At 32.0% G+C, this 19973-nt stretch overlaps 2 protein-coding genes across 2 annotated transcripts in view; both read right to left on the bottom strand.

The window, feature by feature from the left end:
* Positions 1-1408: 1408 nt before the first annotated feature.
* Positions 1409-4134, bottom strand: LOC111635218. Its single transcript, XM_023380114.1, has 4 exons — positions 4070-4134; positions 3201-3262; positions 2784-3042; positions 1409-1488 (listed from the first exon to the last, which is right to left on the bottom strand). The coding sequence occupies exons 1-4, from the start codon at positions 4080-4082 to the stop codon at positions 1409-1411; spliced, it is 414 nt and encodes a 137-aa protein (XP_023235882.1). The 5' UTR covers positions 4083-4134.
* Positions 4135-13319: 9185 nt separating this feature from the next.
* The window catches only part of LOC111635219 (ATP-dependent RNA helicase DDX54-like), a 42239-nt gene continuing 35585 nt past the window's right edge, over positions 13320-19973 (bottom strand). Inside the window, exons 17-19 of the mRNA XM_023380116.1 lie at positions 19307-19414; positions 19124-19227; positions 13320-14128 (exon numbers count right to left, since the gene is read on the bottom strand). Of these exons, the coding sequence (XP_023235884.1) occupies positions 13971-14128; positions 19124-19227; positions 19307-19414 (370 nt within the window). The 3' untranslated portion in view covers positions 13320-13970. The remainder of the gene's footprint in view (positions 14129-19123; positions 19228-19306; positions 19415-19973) is intronic.

Genomic DNA, 19973 nt, shown 5'->3' on the forward strand with positions numbered 1-19973 from the left:
TTCTGTATATATGAATAATTACGAAACTATTTTTCTTTGAATGTTACTGCATATTTTGTTTATTTGCAAAATGGAGATAATTGTAATTTTCAATATTTTAAAATGAAATTTTTTACATTCATTTAAGATAATAAATTTTCAAAAAAATTAAAATGAAACATAGATTATTCGATATATTTTAATAAGAATGTTTTGTAATTTTTTTATACGGAAAAAAATACATTTTAAATACAGTAAAATCTAATCTGTCCCTCAATAATTCGGCATTTCATCCACTGTGAAGGCCTATGCGCTTCTGTTCCATGAAAGTGTTAGTTATGTCACACATCCTGTTTTTCTCTTTTTTTTTCTACGTACAGTATTGCATTTTATCATATTTGCCCTCCTGCCTTCAAAAAGAAACAGTACGAAAGGCGACAGGTCATGTCATTCATTGCCTTTAGACAGCTTATACAAGCCCAATAATCCGATACTCTTGTTAATCTGGCACTCAGCTGTGCAAGGAACTGCCGGATTAGCGAGAGTTTGTTGTATTTGAACAGAAGTCTTGAAGGAAAGTACTGAACATAGAGGGAGGAAGAAAACATTAATTAGAACAAGTAATACATACCGTTCCATCCGTTATTAATGAAATTCCGGACAGAAGTTGAACCGGCCTCGTGAAATAAAATTAACAAGATTTCAGTTAAACTGGAATATTTAGAAGATAAAATATTGGCTGTGTTCGAAATGTCAAAAGTTTCATCTGCAAGAATGAAGAAACATGCAGCGGAATTAACTTCCTCTACTATGCACTTTAATATAATGTTACATGCATTTATTATCTGGTTTTGTATATTCCGACTGATATATATCACATGTTTCTCAGTTTTGAACGTGTTCTTTAATAATATTATCGCCTGCATCAATTGCTCTTAGTAATGCTCGAAAATTTTCTTTGTTTACAGAAGGTTTTATTTCAATGGAAAATTCGATGGAACCTAGAGTTGCCACCTTTTCAAAATTGCTGACCAGGGTCAAGGACTATATACTACAAGGATAGCCAGATCCCTATTCTACAATGTTAGCCAGAAACAACAAGTTAGTGACGTCAGCACGAGACCTGACCTCTCTGTTTACATAGAGCAGGGTGTGCACGTATTTAATATTAACGAAGTGATTTATTTTAATATTTCTGTAATTGTTTTATTTGACTAAGTTTTTTATAAGGTAAGATGATTTAAATATAAGTCATTAAATATTTAAAGCTATATTTTTATGTTAAGTGAAGAACAAAATGCTGAGTACTAGGTGTGCTGTGTATGGTTGCAATAATAACCTTCTTTTTTTCAAATTGGAAGCAACCTGTTTACATCGGGTTTGATCAAAAAATGACAAGAGAAATACTTTTAAAATTAATAGCAGAACTTTATTTACTATCGTATAATGTAGTAGCTTGCGTCAGTGACTGTAGTTGCAGTAACATNCTTTCTTTCTTCGCATTAGTTTCTACAAAGTAATCATTTAACAATTTATCTTTTCGTAATTTTATATCATAATGCGTAAACGTATTCAAACACATTCATTATAAGAAATTTGACCCAGCTATTAAGTTTATATAGAAATACATATGTAGAGGAATAACCTGTATACAGGAAGTCAGAAAGTAGTACCATTGTGTAAACAGTGAAGTAATATAATATAATTTCAACTCAGATCTCTCCCATTGTGAGCAAAAATTTGCCTACGTTTTAGGGATTGTCTGTTTTTTATGTAAATTAGTATACAATCGCAGACTACGACTTGTATTAAATACGCCAGATGTTCGTGATAATAAACCCACCGAGTTTATATACAAGAAATTATATTTTACTTTCGTGTTACAAATTACAAGAATTCGAATTTAGTTCTCGATGTTTCAGTTCTACAAGCGTTTATCTTACATTTATACATTATCTGTTAACGTCACACCCTGTAAAAATCCAGAGAAAGCTTAATTTTCAAAACACAAATAACTTGGATACAAAATTGTAAATGTTATAAGGTGTAAAATCTTCATAAAAAGCGATTCTTCACGAAACCTACTTCTACTTGTCACCCCTTCGTGCTTCAACCACCGAAATTGAATCGCCTCGATGTCCCTTATTATACAAGTTACCGTGCAAATGTCGGTTTGTAATGTTTATTTATTCTGAGATATGAAACGAAATAGACACACACAGATATTTCGGGAATTAATTTTTTGACTTTTTTGTGTGCACAGGTCTTAAAACACAACGATTTCAAAAACACTAAAAGATTAAAATATTATAACAGCCGGAAAAGTAAAATCCAGACAATTATATTAAATTTCTCGACATATACTTTGACAGCTGATAAATTAATTGTCAATTAAATTTGATATCAGAAATAAGCACACTGCAAAACAATGAATTATGTCATAAATAAGAACATTGTGTGTCTTGCCATCATTTTATTCGTTCGTTTACTCCACCTGAATAATGTTTTCGGTGAATTTTTATTTAATGTCCGTTAAACTTATTGCTTAAACAGTAACAAAAATAATTATTAAAAGTATTTTTTCAAAATAAATGAAATCTTTGTAGAAATAAACATTTGGAAATTAATTTTCTATTTTTGAATTGTTTTGAATATAATGTGAAAGACTGCGGATGGATAATTAATATTAAGTTTCTTAAAGAGATTTTAACACAATGAGTTTAACATAAAATCATTTCTTAATAATCGTTAAACAAATTAATCTATGAATCGGATAATTCATTGTAATCTCTTTGTGACCTCACCTTGATCCAGTACTTTTAATTCTTTATTTAATTCCGATGATGATTTTGACGTGAGGTCAGTATTGGTGTTAGTTAAACTCACGTCGTCATCGGAGGATTCACTGCTTAATTCTTCTTCTTCTGTGATAGTTTCTTTCGCCAATGAATAATTTTTCATATACACAAATGCCCGTTTTAATGGACGTCTTTTTCGTTTGAAAGGGGTAATTTGATCATTACGCAAACAAAAGTGGAACCCCTCTATATCATCATCAGAATCCTGTGAAAAAGTGAAAAATTCAGATTTCTGATCGAATAATTTTACAGTACTTGTATTTTATTAGATTTGCATTGTTGTCATGGTTTTTAAATTTTATACTTTTAAATTATAAGAGTTATCAGATTATTTTTAATTATTTCGATTGAATTGTAACTTACAGAAGAGGACAATTCTGTTTCCTCCGGGTTATCGTTTTCTTCACTTTCCTCATATTTCACTTCTGTTTAATTTTAAATATAATTAAATGATTAGTTTTAATTCATACTTAATGAAATAAAAAATAACGTGAAAGAAATTAACATTATAAAAATGTTATTATAATTTCTAATGTTTACTTTTTTTTTACATCTGAATGAAATAGAATATTTAAATGTTAGAAAAGATGAAAAAATGAAATAATAAATTGTTATTCATTTGCAGAAAATACGTTTAACGTTCGAATTGTCTCCAGCAGAAAATGACTGCAAAGTTAAATATCGTTAATGACACTAAGAAATAGCTGATTGTAATTTTCATGTTTTTAATAATTGATGTTATGAATTTTCTATTTACAATAAGCGACAGTTTCTGTTTAGAAAGTATTTAATGAATTAAAGTTAACTATGAAAGTGTGCTTGGTGCTTGTTAACTGATAGCTTTTACTGCTCCTCTTCTCTCTGTTTGAAATTCGTGCTAAATGCACGATTTTCTGATGACTAATTTAATTGAAAATATTTTCAATGTAATTACCAAATTGTAAAGATTCAGAAATATTCCAAGAAATTTTTGAACGTAAAACAGAAAAAAAAGCGTTACTTCAACTCGAAAACAATCACAATTACATTTGTTTATTAATGTGATTAATTTATATTAGATTTTTATGGAATTCAACGTAGAGAATGTATTCGCTATCAACGTTATAACATTGTTATAAAAATTTTGAAACATCTGCTAGAAAATTACTATTAATTTTATGTTTTTGTTTTTATTGCGAATACGTTAAAAAAGAGTTAAACTGTATTTTTATTGTATAATTATATTAACTTACTTAAAAAATCCATGTTTTCGCTTTCGAAATAACTTCTATCTAAAAATATCGCTCCGACAATTACGGAAAATTTATTCTTAACATTTATTTTTTACGCAACAATGAAAAACGTGCTTACGGAAAGATAATCGCAGCGCGTGCTAAGCATTACGTATGTGAAGTAATTTTTTTTTAATTACAAAAGACACAGTCTGTCAAAAAATTTATTTTTAGAAACCACCATTTATTCTGATCATGTGTTCCAGAACACCATCGACAACCGGACCTTTCTTTGTAGGCTACTAGGTCATCAGGCTAAAAAATTCCTTAAAAACACACACAAAAATATCCAATTAAAACATTAAAAGTAAAGAATTGGAACTGGCGGCCTTACAGACGTCTTGAACTTGCATTCTTTCCAGTTATGGAATTTCAGTCCTTTATATCCACCTGATAAATGCGCTGTTAAATGTAGATTTTGGTCTCATCCTTCTTGTCCCTTTTGTAATTAAAATAATTTATCATCCGGCGAAATTCTACAAAGAAGAATTTTTTAAAAATAATTCGTCACCAGAGGGATGAGACCAAAATCTACATTTGACAGCGCATTTATCAGGTGGATATAAAGGACTGAAATTCCCTAACTGGAAAGAATGCAAGTTCAAGACGTCTGTAAGGCCGCCAGTTCCAATTCTTTACTTTTAATGTTTTAATTGGATATTTTTGTGTGTGTTTTTAAGGAATTTTTTAGCCTGATGACCTAGTAGCCTATAGAGAAAGGTCCGGTCGTCGATGGTGTTCTGGAACACATGATCAGAATAAATGGTGGTTTCTAAAAATAAATTTTTTGACAGACTGTATCTTTTGTAATTAAAATAAATTATCATCCGGCGAAATTCTACAATGAAGTAATTTTATTTTTGGCTTTTCTCCACGCGACCAGTTTATGGATAATGTGTCAACCCGATCAGCGTAGAGTAAATTTGTTTAATTAACCGACAACCGTTTGAAATTTTATATTGAAAAACTCGGGCTGTGTCACAGAAACTTTTACATCACTACATTCATTGCACAAACACAATGAGCAAAGTTCGATCTTTTTTCAAATTCGATAGCAAAATTGGCAAATTCTTTTCTGTTTGGTATCTATACGTAATCCTTTGCCAACGCGTGACAAATTGCTCGACAAGTTTCATTAATGATGGTGCAAACAGTCTATCTACCCATTCGAAATGCAAAAGCTTGGAGAAGTTTTTAATCTCCACCAGCTAAATACCTAAAAATATTAAAGAAATCATTTATCATTTACATTTATAATCTGAAATTATATTTTTTTATTTGTCATTTCCTTTGTTTTTCTTCTTCAAATTGTTATATAAATATTGAACGCACGCGAAGAAAGTTTTACGAATTGCTGTGTTTTTTTTTTACTCTCTAGTTACCGATTATCAAATGAACTTTCCGCACGTGATCTATATAAATTAGCGCGGGAGACTCCGTCAAAGATATAAATGTTATATGGCAACCTAAGAACCTGAAACAGAAACAAATAGAATTGAAGACCTGACATGCTAGGAAATCGCTCGTAATCCGGATGAAACAGCATTGTCTTCTCTTTTAAGCCGTAATTCAATCGAAATAATTGAAATTAATTTAATATTTATTATCTTTTAAAAGTTTTAAACTGAAAAACACAACACAGCAATGCAGATTCGTCTAAAAAGTGTTATTTAAAATGGTGCAAATTGATTATTTATTAAATAAATTTTTTCTGAGTTGATAAAAAAAATAATTCGAGTAATGTAACATTATTATAACAGAAATTAGAATTACGTCCTCGATTCTCTGCTTTCGTTAAAACTGTATTATATTTGTTTATAACAAAAACTATTGAATATGGATTGAAGTTAAAGTTAAGATTTGTTAATATATATTTTTCACTTTTGCAGGATTCCGATTACGAAGAGGAGTGTAATTTTTGTCTGTCTCAAGATCAAATTACTTCTTTTGAAAAACACAAAAAAAAAAAAAACCATTGAAGAAAGCATTTATATATTCAGACTGATATTCTTTGGTCAACGATATAATCTACGAAGAAAATAAATTGGCCACGAACCTAGAATCATCCGAAGATGACGTCAGTTTTACAACGCACGTCATGTTTCAATCATCATCGGCATTAAGTGAAGAAGCAGAAGTATTGGATAAATGTGAGGTTAGAAAGAGATTACAAAGAATTATTTGATTTATAGAATAAATTGTATATAAATTATTATGGAATATTTTTGATGTTAAACTCATTGTGTTAAAATCTCTTTAAATTAACAAAATTAATATTAATTATTTATCCTCAGTCTGTCACGTGTGTTGAATGGAGTAGTTTATTATATTCGAAACGATTCAAAACAGAAATTAATTTTAAACGTTTCATTCTATAAAGATTTTATTGGTTTCTTGAAAAATACTTTTGATAATGATTTTTTGTGCGTTAGATTGATTAATGTTGCAATTTTTCGACCGCTTAATTGTCACTGGAGAAATGTTGTCAGAAAACACAAGCAACAATCATCAAAATCAGTTTCTAAAACTAATGTTGCAGCTTTATTCATTGAAGCTTACAAGAAAGCTTTGAAATCCGAAACAAATTCAACATGGGTTTGAAACATGTCGCACCTCGACAAGAAAAGTGACAAAACAGAATAATGCAGTATTTGAGAAAAACCTATTTAAAGAATACTATAAAACTCATAGTATAAGCTGCTTTTAATTTCAGGTATTTTTGACGGTAAATTCTATTATATTCTATAGTATAGTAATTATGGATCTATATGTCGTCGAATGTGAAATGTTATCAGTTAAATATAGGTAAGGTGTTTGAGTTTTGTCACTTTTCTTGCCGGGGTGCGATGTGGTTTGTTTCTTTTTGATTCAGATATAATGGATTATTCAAAATGTATTTCTGCTAGGCGTAAGGAATTGTTTTCCGAAAATGAACCAGATTTATTAACTAATTAGGGAGAAGTATATAAATGTGCATTGCAAAATAATAGAAAATGAGATTCCATTTAATTTGTTACCAGATTTCAAGGAAACCATTGCATAACAATCAGATAAATTTAAAAAATTATTATTGCAATATAGCCTATGAAACACTTTTGTATGGATTATCAAACTGATAATTTTTATAATCTTGTATATATATAATATTTTTGAATTATAAACCTTTTCTAAAATTTAATATTTTTATTCAAATTTCTTAATCTGAAAAAATTATATGATTGAATTACATAAAATTTCAACACATATGTAGTATACAATGGTATAAAATTGCATATAGTATCCTAAAACTTTAGTTACTGATTATTAGTCACTTGCGGTCATTCAGTAGCCCTCAGTTTGTCAATTACTAGGGCCATATGATCATTCATTGGTAATTTTTAAATTATAAAAACATTGTCATTAATTTAATAAATACTACAGAAAATTAAAAATTCAACCTTTGAATGAGTAATGCGAGTTCTTATTAACCGGCAACGATCATTATTTATTTTAAACGTCTGTTTGTTAATTGATTATAGTATATTCAAATCTCTTTATCAAGGTGCTTAAATATTTTCGTTGATTTTATTTTTTTATGTTGATATAATTTTAATAGTTACGTGCAAAAAAATTTTTTTAAGTCGGAAAGTAGGGACTTTCAATTCAATTTTAGGCTTCCCCCCCTCTTTCCGCTTTGCAGGCACGAAGAGAGCCTCTTATAGCAAGCCTATTATAAATTCGGCCAGGCCCACAATTTGGCAGTCGGGTGGTGAGGGACGGAGACCGCTATATCCGAACGGACCACCCTCGAAAAATTTCTGGGGATTTTTCGACCCAGTACGGATCCGATCCCAGGTATCCAGAGAGGTAGGCTGTCACCAAGGTCTTATAATCTAAGACCTTGGGTCCAACCATGGGCATCGATCTGTATAGCACAAAAGAGACATATCGCACAATATTTCTATATCAGCAAATTGTTTCCCTCCTAACGTGTTTTTATTTTACACCATACTACAAAACTTAAAAGTAGAAATGAATACTTGTGCACAACAAATACGCCTTATCGACCTTGATGGGTCCAACATATCCAGAACAGAGCATACCCGAAAAACTGGGGTTTTTCGACCGATCGAATTCGATCCAGGGTTTCCCAGAGTAGTAGACTGATGACTAAATTAATTAATTAATCAATTCGGCGATCTGGCCATAAACAGGGATTAGCGGATATCAAGAGACCACCAAAATCAAGCTATTTATAAAAAAAAGTTTGAAGCACAGACCCGAACACGCTCCTACCGCTCTGGGGGACTCGGGTTCGAATCCGATCGGGTCGAACAATCCCCAGGAATTTTTCGGGGGTGGTCCGTTCGGATATGTCGGACCCCGTCCCTCACCACCCGGCAGCCCCATTGTGGGCCTGGCCGAACCCATAATGGGATTGCAAAAAGAGGCCCTCTTAGTGCCCACAGGGCGGAAACAGTTAAAAAAAACCCGAACACGCATTTGTATCTTTCAGACCAAAAAACCGGACGCTTTTAACGTCTCGTCCATCCCAACGACTGTATACTACAAGGATAGCCAGATCCCTATTCTACAATGTTAGCCAGGAATGCCAAGTTAGTGACGTCAGCACGAGTCCTGACCTCTCTGTTTACATAGAGCAGGGTGTGCACGTGTTTAGTTTTCGCTTTTAATATTCGTCCAATTTTGTGATTAACGAAGTGATTTATTTTAATATTTCTGTAATTGTTTTATTTGACTAAGTTTTTTATAAGGTAAGATGATTTAAATATAAGTCATTAAATATNCTTATTAAATCCGAAAATTCTACAGTAGTTTACATTTAGTAGTAATTTAATAATTAATTAAGAAATGATTTAATATTTTATCGTATTTTGTTATTTGAAAGATCTGTCGTGTTGAAGTAGAGAGCTTGCTGTGACGTCACATAGATCCAAGGTCACGCTAACAAATATACGGGATCTGGCTATCCTTGTAGTTTAAAGTCCTTGCTCTGAGCCAGGTTCCCGTAGGCCCTGCCCTAAAGATGGCAATAGCGTGTTTCCCTTTCCCTATTTACTGTGTTAAAATGACCTCGTTAACGCTGTTTCGTTTAGCGCTTTGTCGTCTAAAAACGTATCCTCGCGTTAAGCGTGGTCTTACTGTATTTTAATTATCATAAAAGAGCACAAAGCTTAATTTTGAGGATAAGGATGGATTTTATAATTAAAAAAATTGTAAATGCTATTAACGAGTAAAATCATCATTAAGTTTTTCCCCCAATTTTTTTTTTTTTCATTTCTCCACCTTTCAATGTGTCCTAAGTCCAAAATGTAAAAGTTTTGGGATCAGTTTTTGACCGATCGCCATGCTTTGTTATATATAACAGAGCCGGGAAAGTGAAAAAAGCACTGAAAACATACAAGCATAACGCAAGAGCGAGCGAGAACTTGGGCACCCAAAGTGTTTAAGCTTCGGGTGCATCTTTTCCACTGCACGCACAGTTCAAAATCCGAAACGAATTTTTGTCTAATTTAGCGTTTGAAGTACGAGATATCACTGTATTTATAAAATTAATATTTAAGCTTGATCCACAATTTCGCGTTGGCGAGTTCCAGCGAGCAGGAAATACCCGGTACATACTTTTAATACTCACGTTAATAGTTATTGACCAGATGGCCAAGCGGTTACCTGTCTACTACTCTGGGGGACTCGGAACGAATTCAGACAGGTCGAAAAATCTCGGCCCACCAGTGACCAAGCGATCTTCGTACCCTGAACACGGAGTTCGGTCGTGGGTTCGCGCCTCGCTCGGTCGGGCTGGCCACGTGGAGTTTTCCGGGTTTTCTCCATGTCTGTAACGCCTAAATAGGGGACAGTTTCCCTTAAAAAGGCCTTCCCCTAGGCAGATCGCCCAAGTGTTGCTTTGCCATAACTAAACAAACTGAAACCGAAAAATCTCAGGACTTTTTCGGAACGCAATTTCTTGCAATTGGATATTCTTTAAATTTTTAAAAAACTTTTTCCGCCTAAGAGGGTCTTCTTTAAAACGTCCATTGTAGGTTCGGCCAGGCCACAATGGGGCGGCTGGGTCTGAGATAACTGGACGGATAACTGAAAAATTCCTAGTTATTTGTCGAAACCGTGTCTTCTTTTTCTTGTTTCTTCTAATTCTATGTCACGACTTGGTGCATTTATCGACACTTGGCACAATACATACATTTTAATTCATACAGAAACGCGTTTCGGGCTTCCGCCCCTCTTCAGTCTGTTACATCGATAGTATACGGTATCAGTCTGGGATTTTCCGTACTTCCCGCTCCCTTCCCCTCCCATCTTCTCCCGACTTGACGGCCTCCCCCTTACGAGGCATGCGGGGGAGGCCGTCAAGTCGGGAGAAGATGGGAGGGGAAGGGAGCGGGAAGTACGGAAAATCCCAGACTGATACCGTATACTATCGATGTAACAGACTGAAGAGGGGCGGAAGCCCGAAACGCGTTTCTGTATGAATTAAAATGTATGTATTGTGCCAAGTGTCGATAAATGCACCAAGTCGTGACATAGAATTAGAAGAAACATGAAAAATTCCTATTTTTCGATCAGTCTAGATTCGGGGTCTCCATAGCGTAAGGCTGCCATTCTAACCGCTCGGCAGTCTCTTTAAATGGTTTTAAGTCAGTGGCCGTTGTTCAATTTGAGTGTACTTAGATACAATCAAGTTCTTCAATTTATTATTTTTAATATTTAAGGTTGTTCGTAATTTTCCGATTTTAAAGTATTCAAAGTAGCAAGCAGGCAAGCAAGATCTTGTGCAAAAGCTTTCAGATTAAAGTAATTCAGTGGTTTAATTATTGTTTTTCTATTTATCGTACCATGCGATTATCACATTCAGTTATACATATTTACAGGAAAGGTGCCATTAGAGGAATTCATCCCTTGAGTTATATCTTTTATTCCATTGCTTTTATATTGCTGTTGCATACCTCTTTGGAAAATTCTGGATCGAATCCGGGCGAAGCTCCAGAATATTTCGTGCAGTAGCACCAACTTATATGGATTCACCAATAATTTGGGCACGATTTATTTCTTCGTAATTTAGAACGATTTGTGTTTATTATTATTCCAAAATTTTACAACCAGTATAGTCTCATTTTGAGTCCATCTAATATATTTACAGTTACTAAAAAGTTGGCACCAATTATTTCGTGGGTGTCTGGCCCGGATATATTTGACCTAATCATCACTCGCGTGCCCACTGGGAATGGATGAACCTACAATCGGCTTGGAAAAAATGCACTTTTAGAAACTGATGTAAATCAAGCAAAGTAGTAATGTCATCATTATTTTCGATTTTGTTAACAAAACGTCTGAAAGTAATACTGCATGTGCAAACAAAACATAACGTTACATGGTCAAGGCAAAGACAGGAGAGGACAAATGACAAAAGTTTGCCCCTTTTTATCTCCATCCCCATCGTATGGTCAGCAGAAAGCAAAGTACCCCTAATTACGTTATCAGATTGAAAGTTTAAATCATTTGCAAATACACAAGAGTTATTTTCACTAGTCAGACAATTTTACAATGACTGGGAAGAAAAAAGACTGGTACAATCTTAAGTCATCAAAGACTAAACTTCTCATCGGCAATCGCCAGAAACAAACGAATTCTCTCTCCATCATAAATTGGTGATTTAATACAAGTACACCACCGAATTTCTGGCACTCTTGGTTCGAAAGCCTTGCTGGATTAACTATTTTGTCAAATCAACCATGGTCACATATAATAATAATTCATCAACACACCTAAGCCACTAATTATACATCTCCCATGTGTCTAAAGTATACCATGGATTGCTAAAAATTTACATAAAATAAATAAATCAAATACAAGTACCGTACTTGTACAGTGGTAGCCAAAGTTTAGGACCAACAATGAAATTTTAAATAATTTATCTGTAAGTAAAAATTAAATCTGCTAAATAAAATATAACAAGTGAAAATAATTACATTATTTCATTACATCTGCTTATACAAATTATGTATTTTTGTGCAGTAAATTCAGTGCATCATTAATTTTAATTTGTAATATAATTTGTCATTGTCATTAACTTAATTTGTCAATAATTTTCTGGAGTGCTGGTCAAAAGTTTAGGACCAAACAAGAAATATAGGTATTAAGTGCTTTTATGTAAGTATGAATAATAAATATACATTAACATGAACACAACAGTCTAAAAATGATTTTAATTTTTAGAAAATATGGAAAAAATAGAATTTGAGTTCAGCAAATAAAGATGCTTAAAGTTGATGGATTGAGTTATCAAAAAATTGTGAAAATAGTGAATTGCAGCAACAGTTCATGTGTACAAGCAGCGCAACTATTTAATGAAACTGGTGAGTTTACGAGTCATCCAAAGTCTGGATGGCCTGGAAAAAGTGACAAGCATACTGACTGCTGTCTGCATTGAATGTCAAATCAAAAATAAATCCAAATTTCACTTTGAGAGAACTACAATTAAAATTGTCTGAATATGATGTGCCCATTATTAGTTGATGCACTATTAGACAGATTAAATGAATTCTAATTATTTGGAAAAATTTCCAGGAAGAAGCCACTTATCTGTAAAAAAAATGGAAAAGCCAGGTTAGCATTTGCAAAAGCTCATGTAAACTGGAGTGTTGATCAGCGGCAAAACATTTTGTGATTGGACAAAAAGAAAATAAATCTATTTGGTAGTGATAGGAGAAAGTACAGTATATTCAATGTAGTAAAGGAGAAGAATATAGTCCTGCTTGCCTGCAGCCTACAGTGAAGTTTGGAGATGGCAGCATGGGATGCTTCTCATGACATGAAATTGATCATATCCATCAAATAATATGGAACAACATTAGTACAGATCCATACTAGAAAGCGATGCTTCTCTATCCTGACAATAATTTACTTTTAACATGGAAATTCTAACATGATAATGATCCTAAACATACTAGTAAATTGTTAAAAAATGGTTTCAAAATAATTATATTAAATTACTTGAATGGCTACACAATCACTAGACTTAAATCCCATTGAAATGTTACAGGGTGTTGTGAAAGTTAATTCACAAACAAAAATTAAAAATGAATTGTTTGAGGCTGTCCTAAAAGCTTGATCCTCCATTCCAAATAACTTTGTAAACATTTAGTTCATTCTATGTCAAGAAGATGCAAAGCAGTCATAAAAAATTTTTGTTACCCTACAAAATAGAGGTTTGTTCTAGTCCTATACTTTTGTCCAGAGTGTGTATGAGCAGCACAACTATTGCAGCATCACCATGATTTGAATTTTATCAGCTTTCAAGAGACATATCGAATAAAATATTCATAAAATGTTTTAAAAAAATATGCATTAATTCATTTTCCAATAGTAAGAATACAATTGAGTGAAGTGTTAAAAAAAAAATGTCTTATTAACCAATAAAGTCTTACAATATTGCTTATACAGCTCTCTCTTAATAGTCCAACAGGTATGGGACCAAAGGGGTATTGGATTACCAAAATTGTCCAGATTACCGAAAATAATTACATATTTTGCATTGTTTTGCTAGCAGTAGCTTACAATATTCCCTACTCCAACTGCTCGAACAAAACTGCTCACAGAAAACACACAAAATGTGTGTCATCGTGTAAGAATTGGATGGAGAGATTCACATCGCAACATGCTTCTGTGCAAGCAGACACGTAACAGGGATGGGTATCTTGACGGGCAGTACGTCAGACTACTGAGCATGTCGGATTAAAAAACATCAGACTATCAAGGGAGAGCTGTATTAATTAAATAATTTATCTTAAGAGAGACATTGCATTTAATAAACAAGTTTTTATCAAAGCTTTTATTTACATAAAAGTTATTTTTTAAGACCTTTTCTTCGCAACTTTTCATTACGTCGATGTTTTTGATGAAATACAAGTTTGGCTTTTCTTTTCCTGTTTTTCAGAATCTCTTCTTTTGTTTTCAGTTCTGGACGATAATTCTTTTTATTCTGATACTTCTTCTTCAAAACAGCTATAAAATTATATAATATATATATATAAAAATTTAATACATTGGAAGTTGTTTAGAAATAGAAAAAAAAATCTGTAGCTGTTACATTTTCTTTAAAAGATCAATAATAATTAGGTGTTGATGATGATAGAAAAAAAAATTGTTAAAACTACTAAAAGATATTTAAAAAATCATGCAATGATTGTGTAACTTTCTTCACTATTATAAGATTTTATTTTGAAAAACATTTATACTATTAATCATAATAAATAAATGAAATTGTGTATGGCACCATCTGTTGAGATTTTGTTATAAAAAATTTTCATATTTTTAATTATTATAAAATGATAAAAAGCTTAGTTTTGAGGGTAGGAGTGGGATTTATAAAAATTTGTAAATGCTAATAACAAGCAAAATCTTCATTAAGTTCAACCCCTCTCAAGATATAACACATGACCTCCTTCTATCTCCCCACTCCCTGAACCTTTCAACACCAAAATTTATTAGCATCAATGCCCAATATACAAGGTACCATGCCAAATTTTGGTTTTTAATCTTCACCCCATCCTAAGCTATTACAGTGTCCAACAATTTCCAATTTCCCTGAGATTTCTAGGTTTTCCAGAATGAAAACCTACATTTTTCCCTGAATAACTGAAAACAACTCACAGCAGAAATTCAAAATAGTTCACAGTTTATTTGATGTTACCAAATGAAACTCATAGTTGTAAGGTTGTTCAATTCCATTTATAATTCTTCTTCTCAGTCCTATGCCCTTCAGAGAGCATGGTGATATTACGAATTGATGGCGTTAATTGTATCTTTCCACTGCTTCCAGTGTTGTGCCATGTGGATGGCTTCATACATTGTATGTCCTTAATCATCATTACTTGGTCTGCCCACCTAATCTGACATCTGCCTCTAGGGCGTTTGCCACTGATCTTCCCTTCTAGGATTTGTTTCTCAAATCCATTTTTGGATCTGGAAATATGTCCCAAGAAATGAAGGTAGGATTGGTATATTTTAGTGGTAAGGCATGTTGTGATTTTCAATTGATTTAGGATGGAGCAATCTGTTCAGTGCTCCGTCCAAGAGATTCTTGTTATTCTTCTATATGTCCATATTTCAAAGGAATCGAGTTTCTTCCAAGAAGTGGCATTTATGGTTCAGGTTTCTGAAGCATAAGTGGCAATCAGAAAAATAAGTGTTCTTATGAGCTTTAATTTATTAAAAATAGTGATTGCAGAATCTTTCCAAATTCTACATAATAAAAATAACTCTTAATTAATAAATCTACATAATTTAGAGGTTGCATTGTGAGCAAGGCAAATTCTGCATTTAATTTCATTATCGCATCCTCCTTTATTTGTAAGAAGTGTAAACAAATTCATTCACCACCTTATAGCCTGCAATTTCATTCTGTGTCAAAGAACGATCACTTATCATAACTTTTGTTTTACTTCCATTAATCAGCAATCCTATTCCCTGCTCTCAGTTTCAAGACGATTCATAATATATTCAAGTTCTGATTCATTGGATGCTATAATAAGTGTATCTCAGGTTGTTAACTTTAATTAATTTATTATAAATGAATTAAAAATTAAGCCATTTATAATAAATTAGGATTAATTTTTTCATTTTGATTAATCAATTCATGTATTGTTGCTTCAAAATATGCAGAAGATTGTATATCACATATAGGTTGTACATGACAATTTTATTAAAATATGGAAATTCAAATTGATACTGTCACAGCAAGGGTGTCACAGGATTGCTTCTGCCACATTGCTACATTTACCTGGCCTGCCCAATTCCAATTTGTCATTGATTGAACATATCTGGGATTACCTGGGATACCAAGTTGGACAGCCTAAGAGTTTGTCTGAACTAGAGAACTGCTTGCAGCAGCTGTGAACTGCAGATGCTGCAGGACACCATATGGCACCTGTATGCCTCCATGCCCGTCTATATCACATCATGTATTCATGCTAGAGATGGCCCAACAGGATACTAGAACCCCTTCCATTTGTAGTTTTTTTTGAAATAAACAATCCTTTTGTTTTCATTTTGTAATTAATCACTTACTTATATCACTGTTATACTTACACATGCACAATTTCATTTGATTCTGGCAACTCCTTTTTGGTGTGCAAATTTTTATGGCAATGAGTGTAGTATCATATATATAGTGTCTTCCAAAAAGAAGAATGACAGTAATTTAAATTATTGTAATGCTAATTATTATCTGAGAATAATGAATGGTACATTGTAATTGAACACTGAACTGTTAATGTACATTAAAACATTGAAAAACCATCCAAGTTTCACATTTGCACATTACAATTTCTCAATATGTGCATCTTATGTCACATGGCACACACCCAACCAATATTCAAATTCTTCCTATGCTCACTATGGCATATTCATTGTCACTGCCACAGTAGTCACAATTTTTTAGCTCCTGCAGATTATTCATGTTGCAAAATGACTAATTCTGACCTTGTGAACTGCAGAACACAAAATGCCTTCTCTGTTGCAGAGTTGACATTTTTGTTTACAGTGCTTTCTACAGGTGGTAGATGACAAAATGTTTGAATGCAGATGAGAGATGAAACTCAGACAGGGTATGTTTGTAAAGTCGAATGAGTTAAACGAGAATTACATCATTGTTATTCTTATTTCGTTAGACTTTTTGACCAATTCGTTTATAACTAAATGACTGTTTCTAAAATCGAAGATATGAATGTTGCTAGTGCAGCCTTATCCAACATATTTTTCTTAGATTGCATCAGGTGGGCAGTTATTTCTATCATTTCACCTTTTAATTCACAGTTTAAATACTTGAATAGATTTAGATTCATCGATATCGTCGGGCACCATTTTCTTAACAAAGTCAACTAACTCTTTCCTTGATGAACTTTTGTTCAACTTTGATGAACTTTCCTTGATAGAGTTTTGTTCAAAATGTCATAACCACAGAGCATGCACACTGAGCGAGACTACTACTTTTAGAACGATTTATTACTAATGCATTTAACTCGTTCAACTTTATGAACGTACCCACAGTTGCTCTATTGGTTGCTGTACATTACATACTTCTCAGGTGATAACATAATTACAATATTTTTTCTTCCACTAATATAGCTACCAATCTTGGCTATTAATCAGAATTTGTCATACCACAATTAAGATGATTAGATTAGAAAAAAAACTTCTTTATTCTTTAAATAACTCTAAAATGTACATTTCAGGTATTATATAAAAATGAACTAAACCATTTTCATAAACTAGCAAAAATCACAATGTTACATATGTTTATAAACTAAGATATACACAATCTTTACTTACAATTACTAACTTAAAATTTTTCTGTAAATAGTTTTCTTTCAAATACAATACAGTATTACCCTGACTTACGCGATTTTCAAATCTCATCGATTTGTCTTTTGTTTGAGCACCACGCAACTCTTGATTACTCACTCCCACCCACACTATTGTTCGGCTTACATGTTCAGACGTGTCGTACAGAATCGACACAGCTACAATTTATTTTGTGTTATTTATTTCTGTGCTTGTTATATCTATGGAGACTTGAGAGACTCTATGTGGTGATTTCTTGTAACCATGAACGAATCAAAAGACGAGATAAGATTAACGAGAACATTTATTAGCTTACATATGTCCGACTTGGATTTTACAAAAATTGCGAAATTATACCCCGATTTACGCGGTTATTGCTTGGTCCCACCTATTGGGTAAGTTTGGGGTATTCTGTACAAATTTTCTAAAATTTAAATAAACTACATTATTATATATATTTGTAAAACTATGAATAATATAATTCAACCTTAATGTCTCCTAACAACAATGATGGTAACCATATATTATTATTATCTATTTTTATTCCTTCATATTGCTAATACAATTATTAGTCGTTTTATTTTTTTTCTAAATGTTCCTTCAAATTTCTTTTAAATTTTAATTTTATCGAAATTTATTTTGCAACCTACTAAATTACAATGTTTTGCCATTACATAATTTTCATCAGGTTTAAAATCAGTTAGATTCGAACCTGTGCAAGCGTAGAACAATGATTATGAAATTAAATTTGAAAAATAGAACAGCACAAACAGATTTTAACAAAATACAGTTATGCATGTGCATTGCCATGGCGACGGAATTGCATATGTAATACATACAATTATATAAATATATATAAATAAATACACCAAACGGGGATGTGGTCTTTAATTGCTGGAGTGGGCGTCGCCCGTTACCTCATAGCAGTATTTCCAAGCATGGGACACATTGACCGCATCATTAGCATTAATGCAATTGGTGCGTAACCCGGCTTTGTAAATTTCAAGTGCCTCCAGATTTTGTAAGTGTTCCACCCGGTGAGAAACTTTGATCAGTTTGGCCTATGCTTGCACAGGTTTGAATCTAACTGATTTTAAACCTGATGAAGACCGAGGGTATGGTTGAAAACGTTTGTTTATTAGTAAATTGATTACTACTGGATGTTTAAAGGTTTTGGAGTTTTAATTTTATGGTTCCAGTATTCAAGTGAGAAGATTTTACTTCCTTTTTAAATTTATTTTTTACTGTATTGTTATAAATCTTTTAAAATATCATTTTTGATAATTTTATTTTTCATAACTTCTGTTTATTAACATAATTACAGGAACTAACTGTATCAAAATCAGTAAATACTTTTCCAATTTTTGAAAAAATTAATTTATTATAATAAAATTTTTTAAATATACAAGAAACTTTTTATAAGACATGAAGATAATTACAGTAATTTAAAATGGTAGCATTATTTTTGGAAGACCCTGTATTTTTGTTTGGGAAAGTTTAATAAATAGTTTTTCTGAAACCAACTAATAGAGAAAACAGTTACAAAGAATTTCTGTTCTTTGTAACTTACAACCAAAATAATCATCAATATTGAGAAAAATTTTTAAACCAAATAGAGTAAATTTATTTTTACTTCAGATAATACTAAATATTTACCTTTCATTCCTGGTCTTTCTTTACCAAATTCACTTTCTTCTACTTCCTCTTCAGTTGATTTCAAAGGTTGAGTTATTTTAAATTTATCCTTCCACTGTTTATATCTGATAAGATATTTTAAACAGTTTTGCTTAGGGTAATGTAATAAATAATTATCAATGCATAAATAAATCATAATATTACCTATCAGATTTATAAGAGGCGGGGATCCATACACCACTTTCTGTTTTAATTTTCTTATTTTTTGGATCATTGTTATCTCCTCTAATAAATTTTTTCTTCTTGCGATCCCTATTTCAAATAATGTAGTACATCTTTAGTCATAATAATAGTATTAAGACAGAAAAATTTTGATACTGTACAATATTAAATAACTTTAAAATGGCTTGTTTTGAACTATTTTAAAATCATCTGTAAATGTTTTAACAAAAACTTAAAGAAATTTAAATTGCATTTTAATAAAAGTTAAGTTTATTTTTCATGCTTCATTCCAAGGAACTAAAACTCAATGTTTTAATGCATTGGCAACACTGTCAAGAAGCTGTACTTTTCGCATCTTTTTTTTTCTCTGTAAGGAAAACCAATTAAAATAAAGGTAATGGTTCTTTTTTGTAGGATGAGGAACAACTTTGTTAATTTGCATTTTTACTCTATCTATCAGAATTTTAAAAATAACTGTTTTAACATTTTCTTTTGGTTCCTGCAGATGCAACTATTGGGATCAACATAAAAGCTCTTTGTCAGTATATAATAACTGCTAGGTTGAAATTTGCATCAATGTAATTTAGTAAACTGATTTTGCAATTTAACCAGTTTTTCAAGACTCCTAAACTTTCAACTCAACCTTTAT

The sequence above is a fragment of the Centruroides sculpturatus genome, unplaced genomic scaffold (assembly GCF_000671375.1).
Source record: "Centruroides sculpturatus isolate CEXI.00-Female unplaced genomic scaffold, Cexi_2.0 scaffold878, whole genome shotgun sequence".
Lineage (NCBI taxonomy): Eukaryota > Metazoa > Arthropoda > Arachnida > Scorpiones > Buthidae > Centruroides > Centruroides sculpturatus.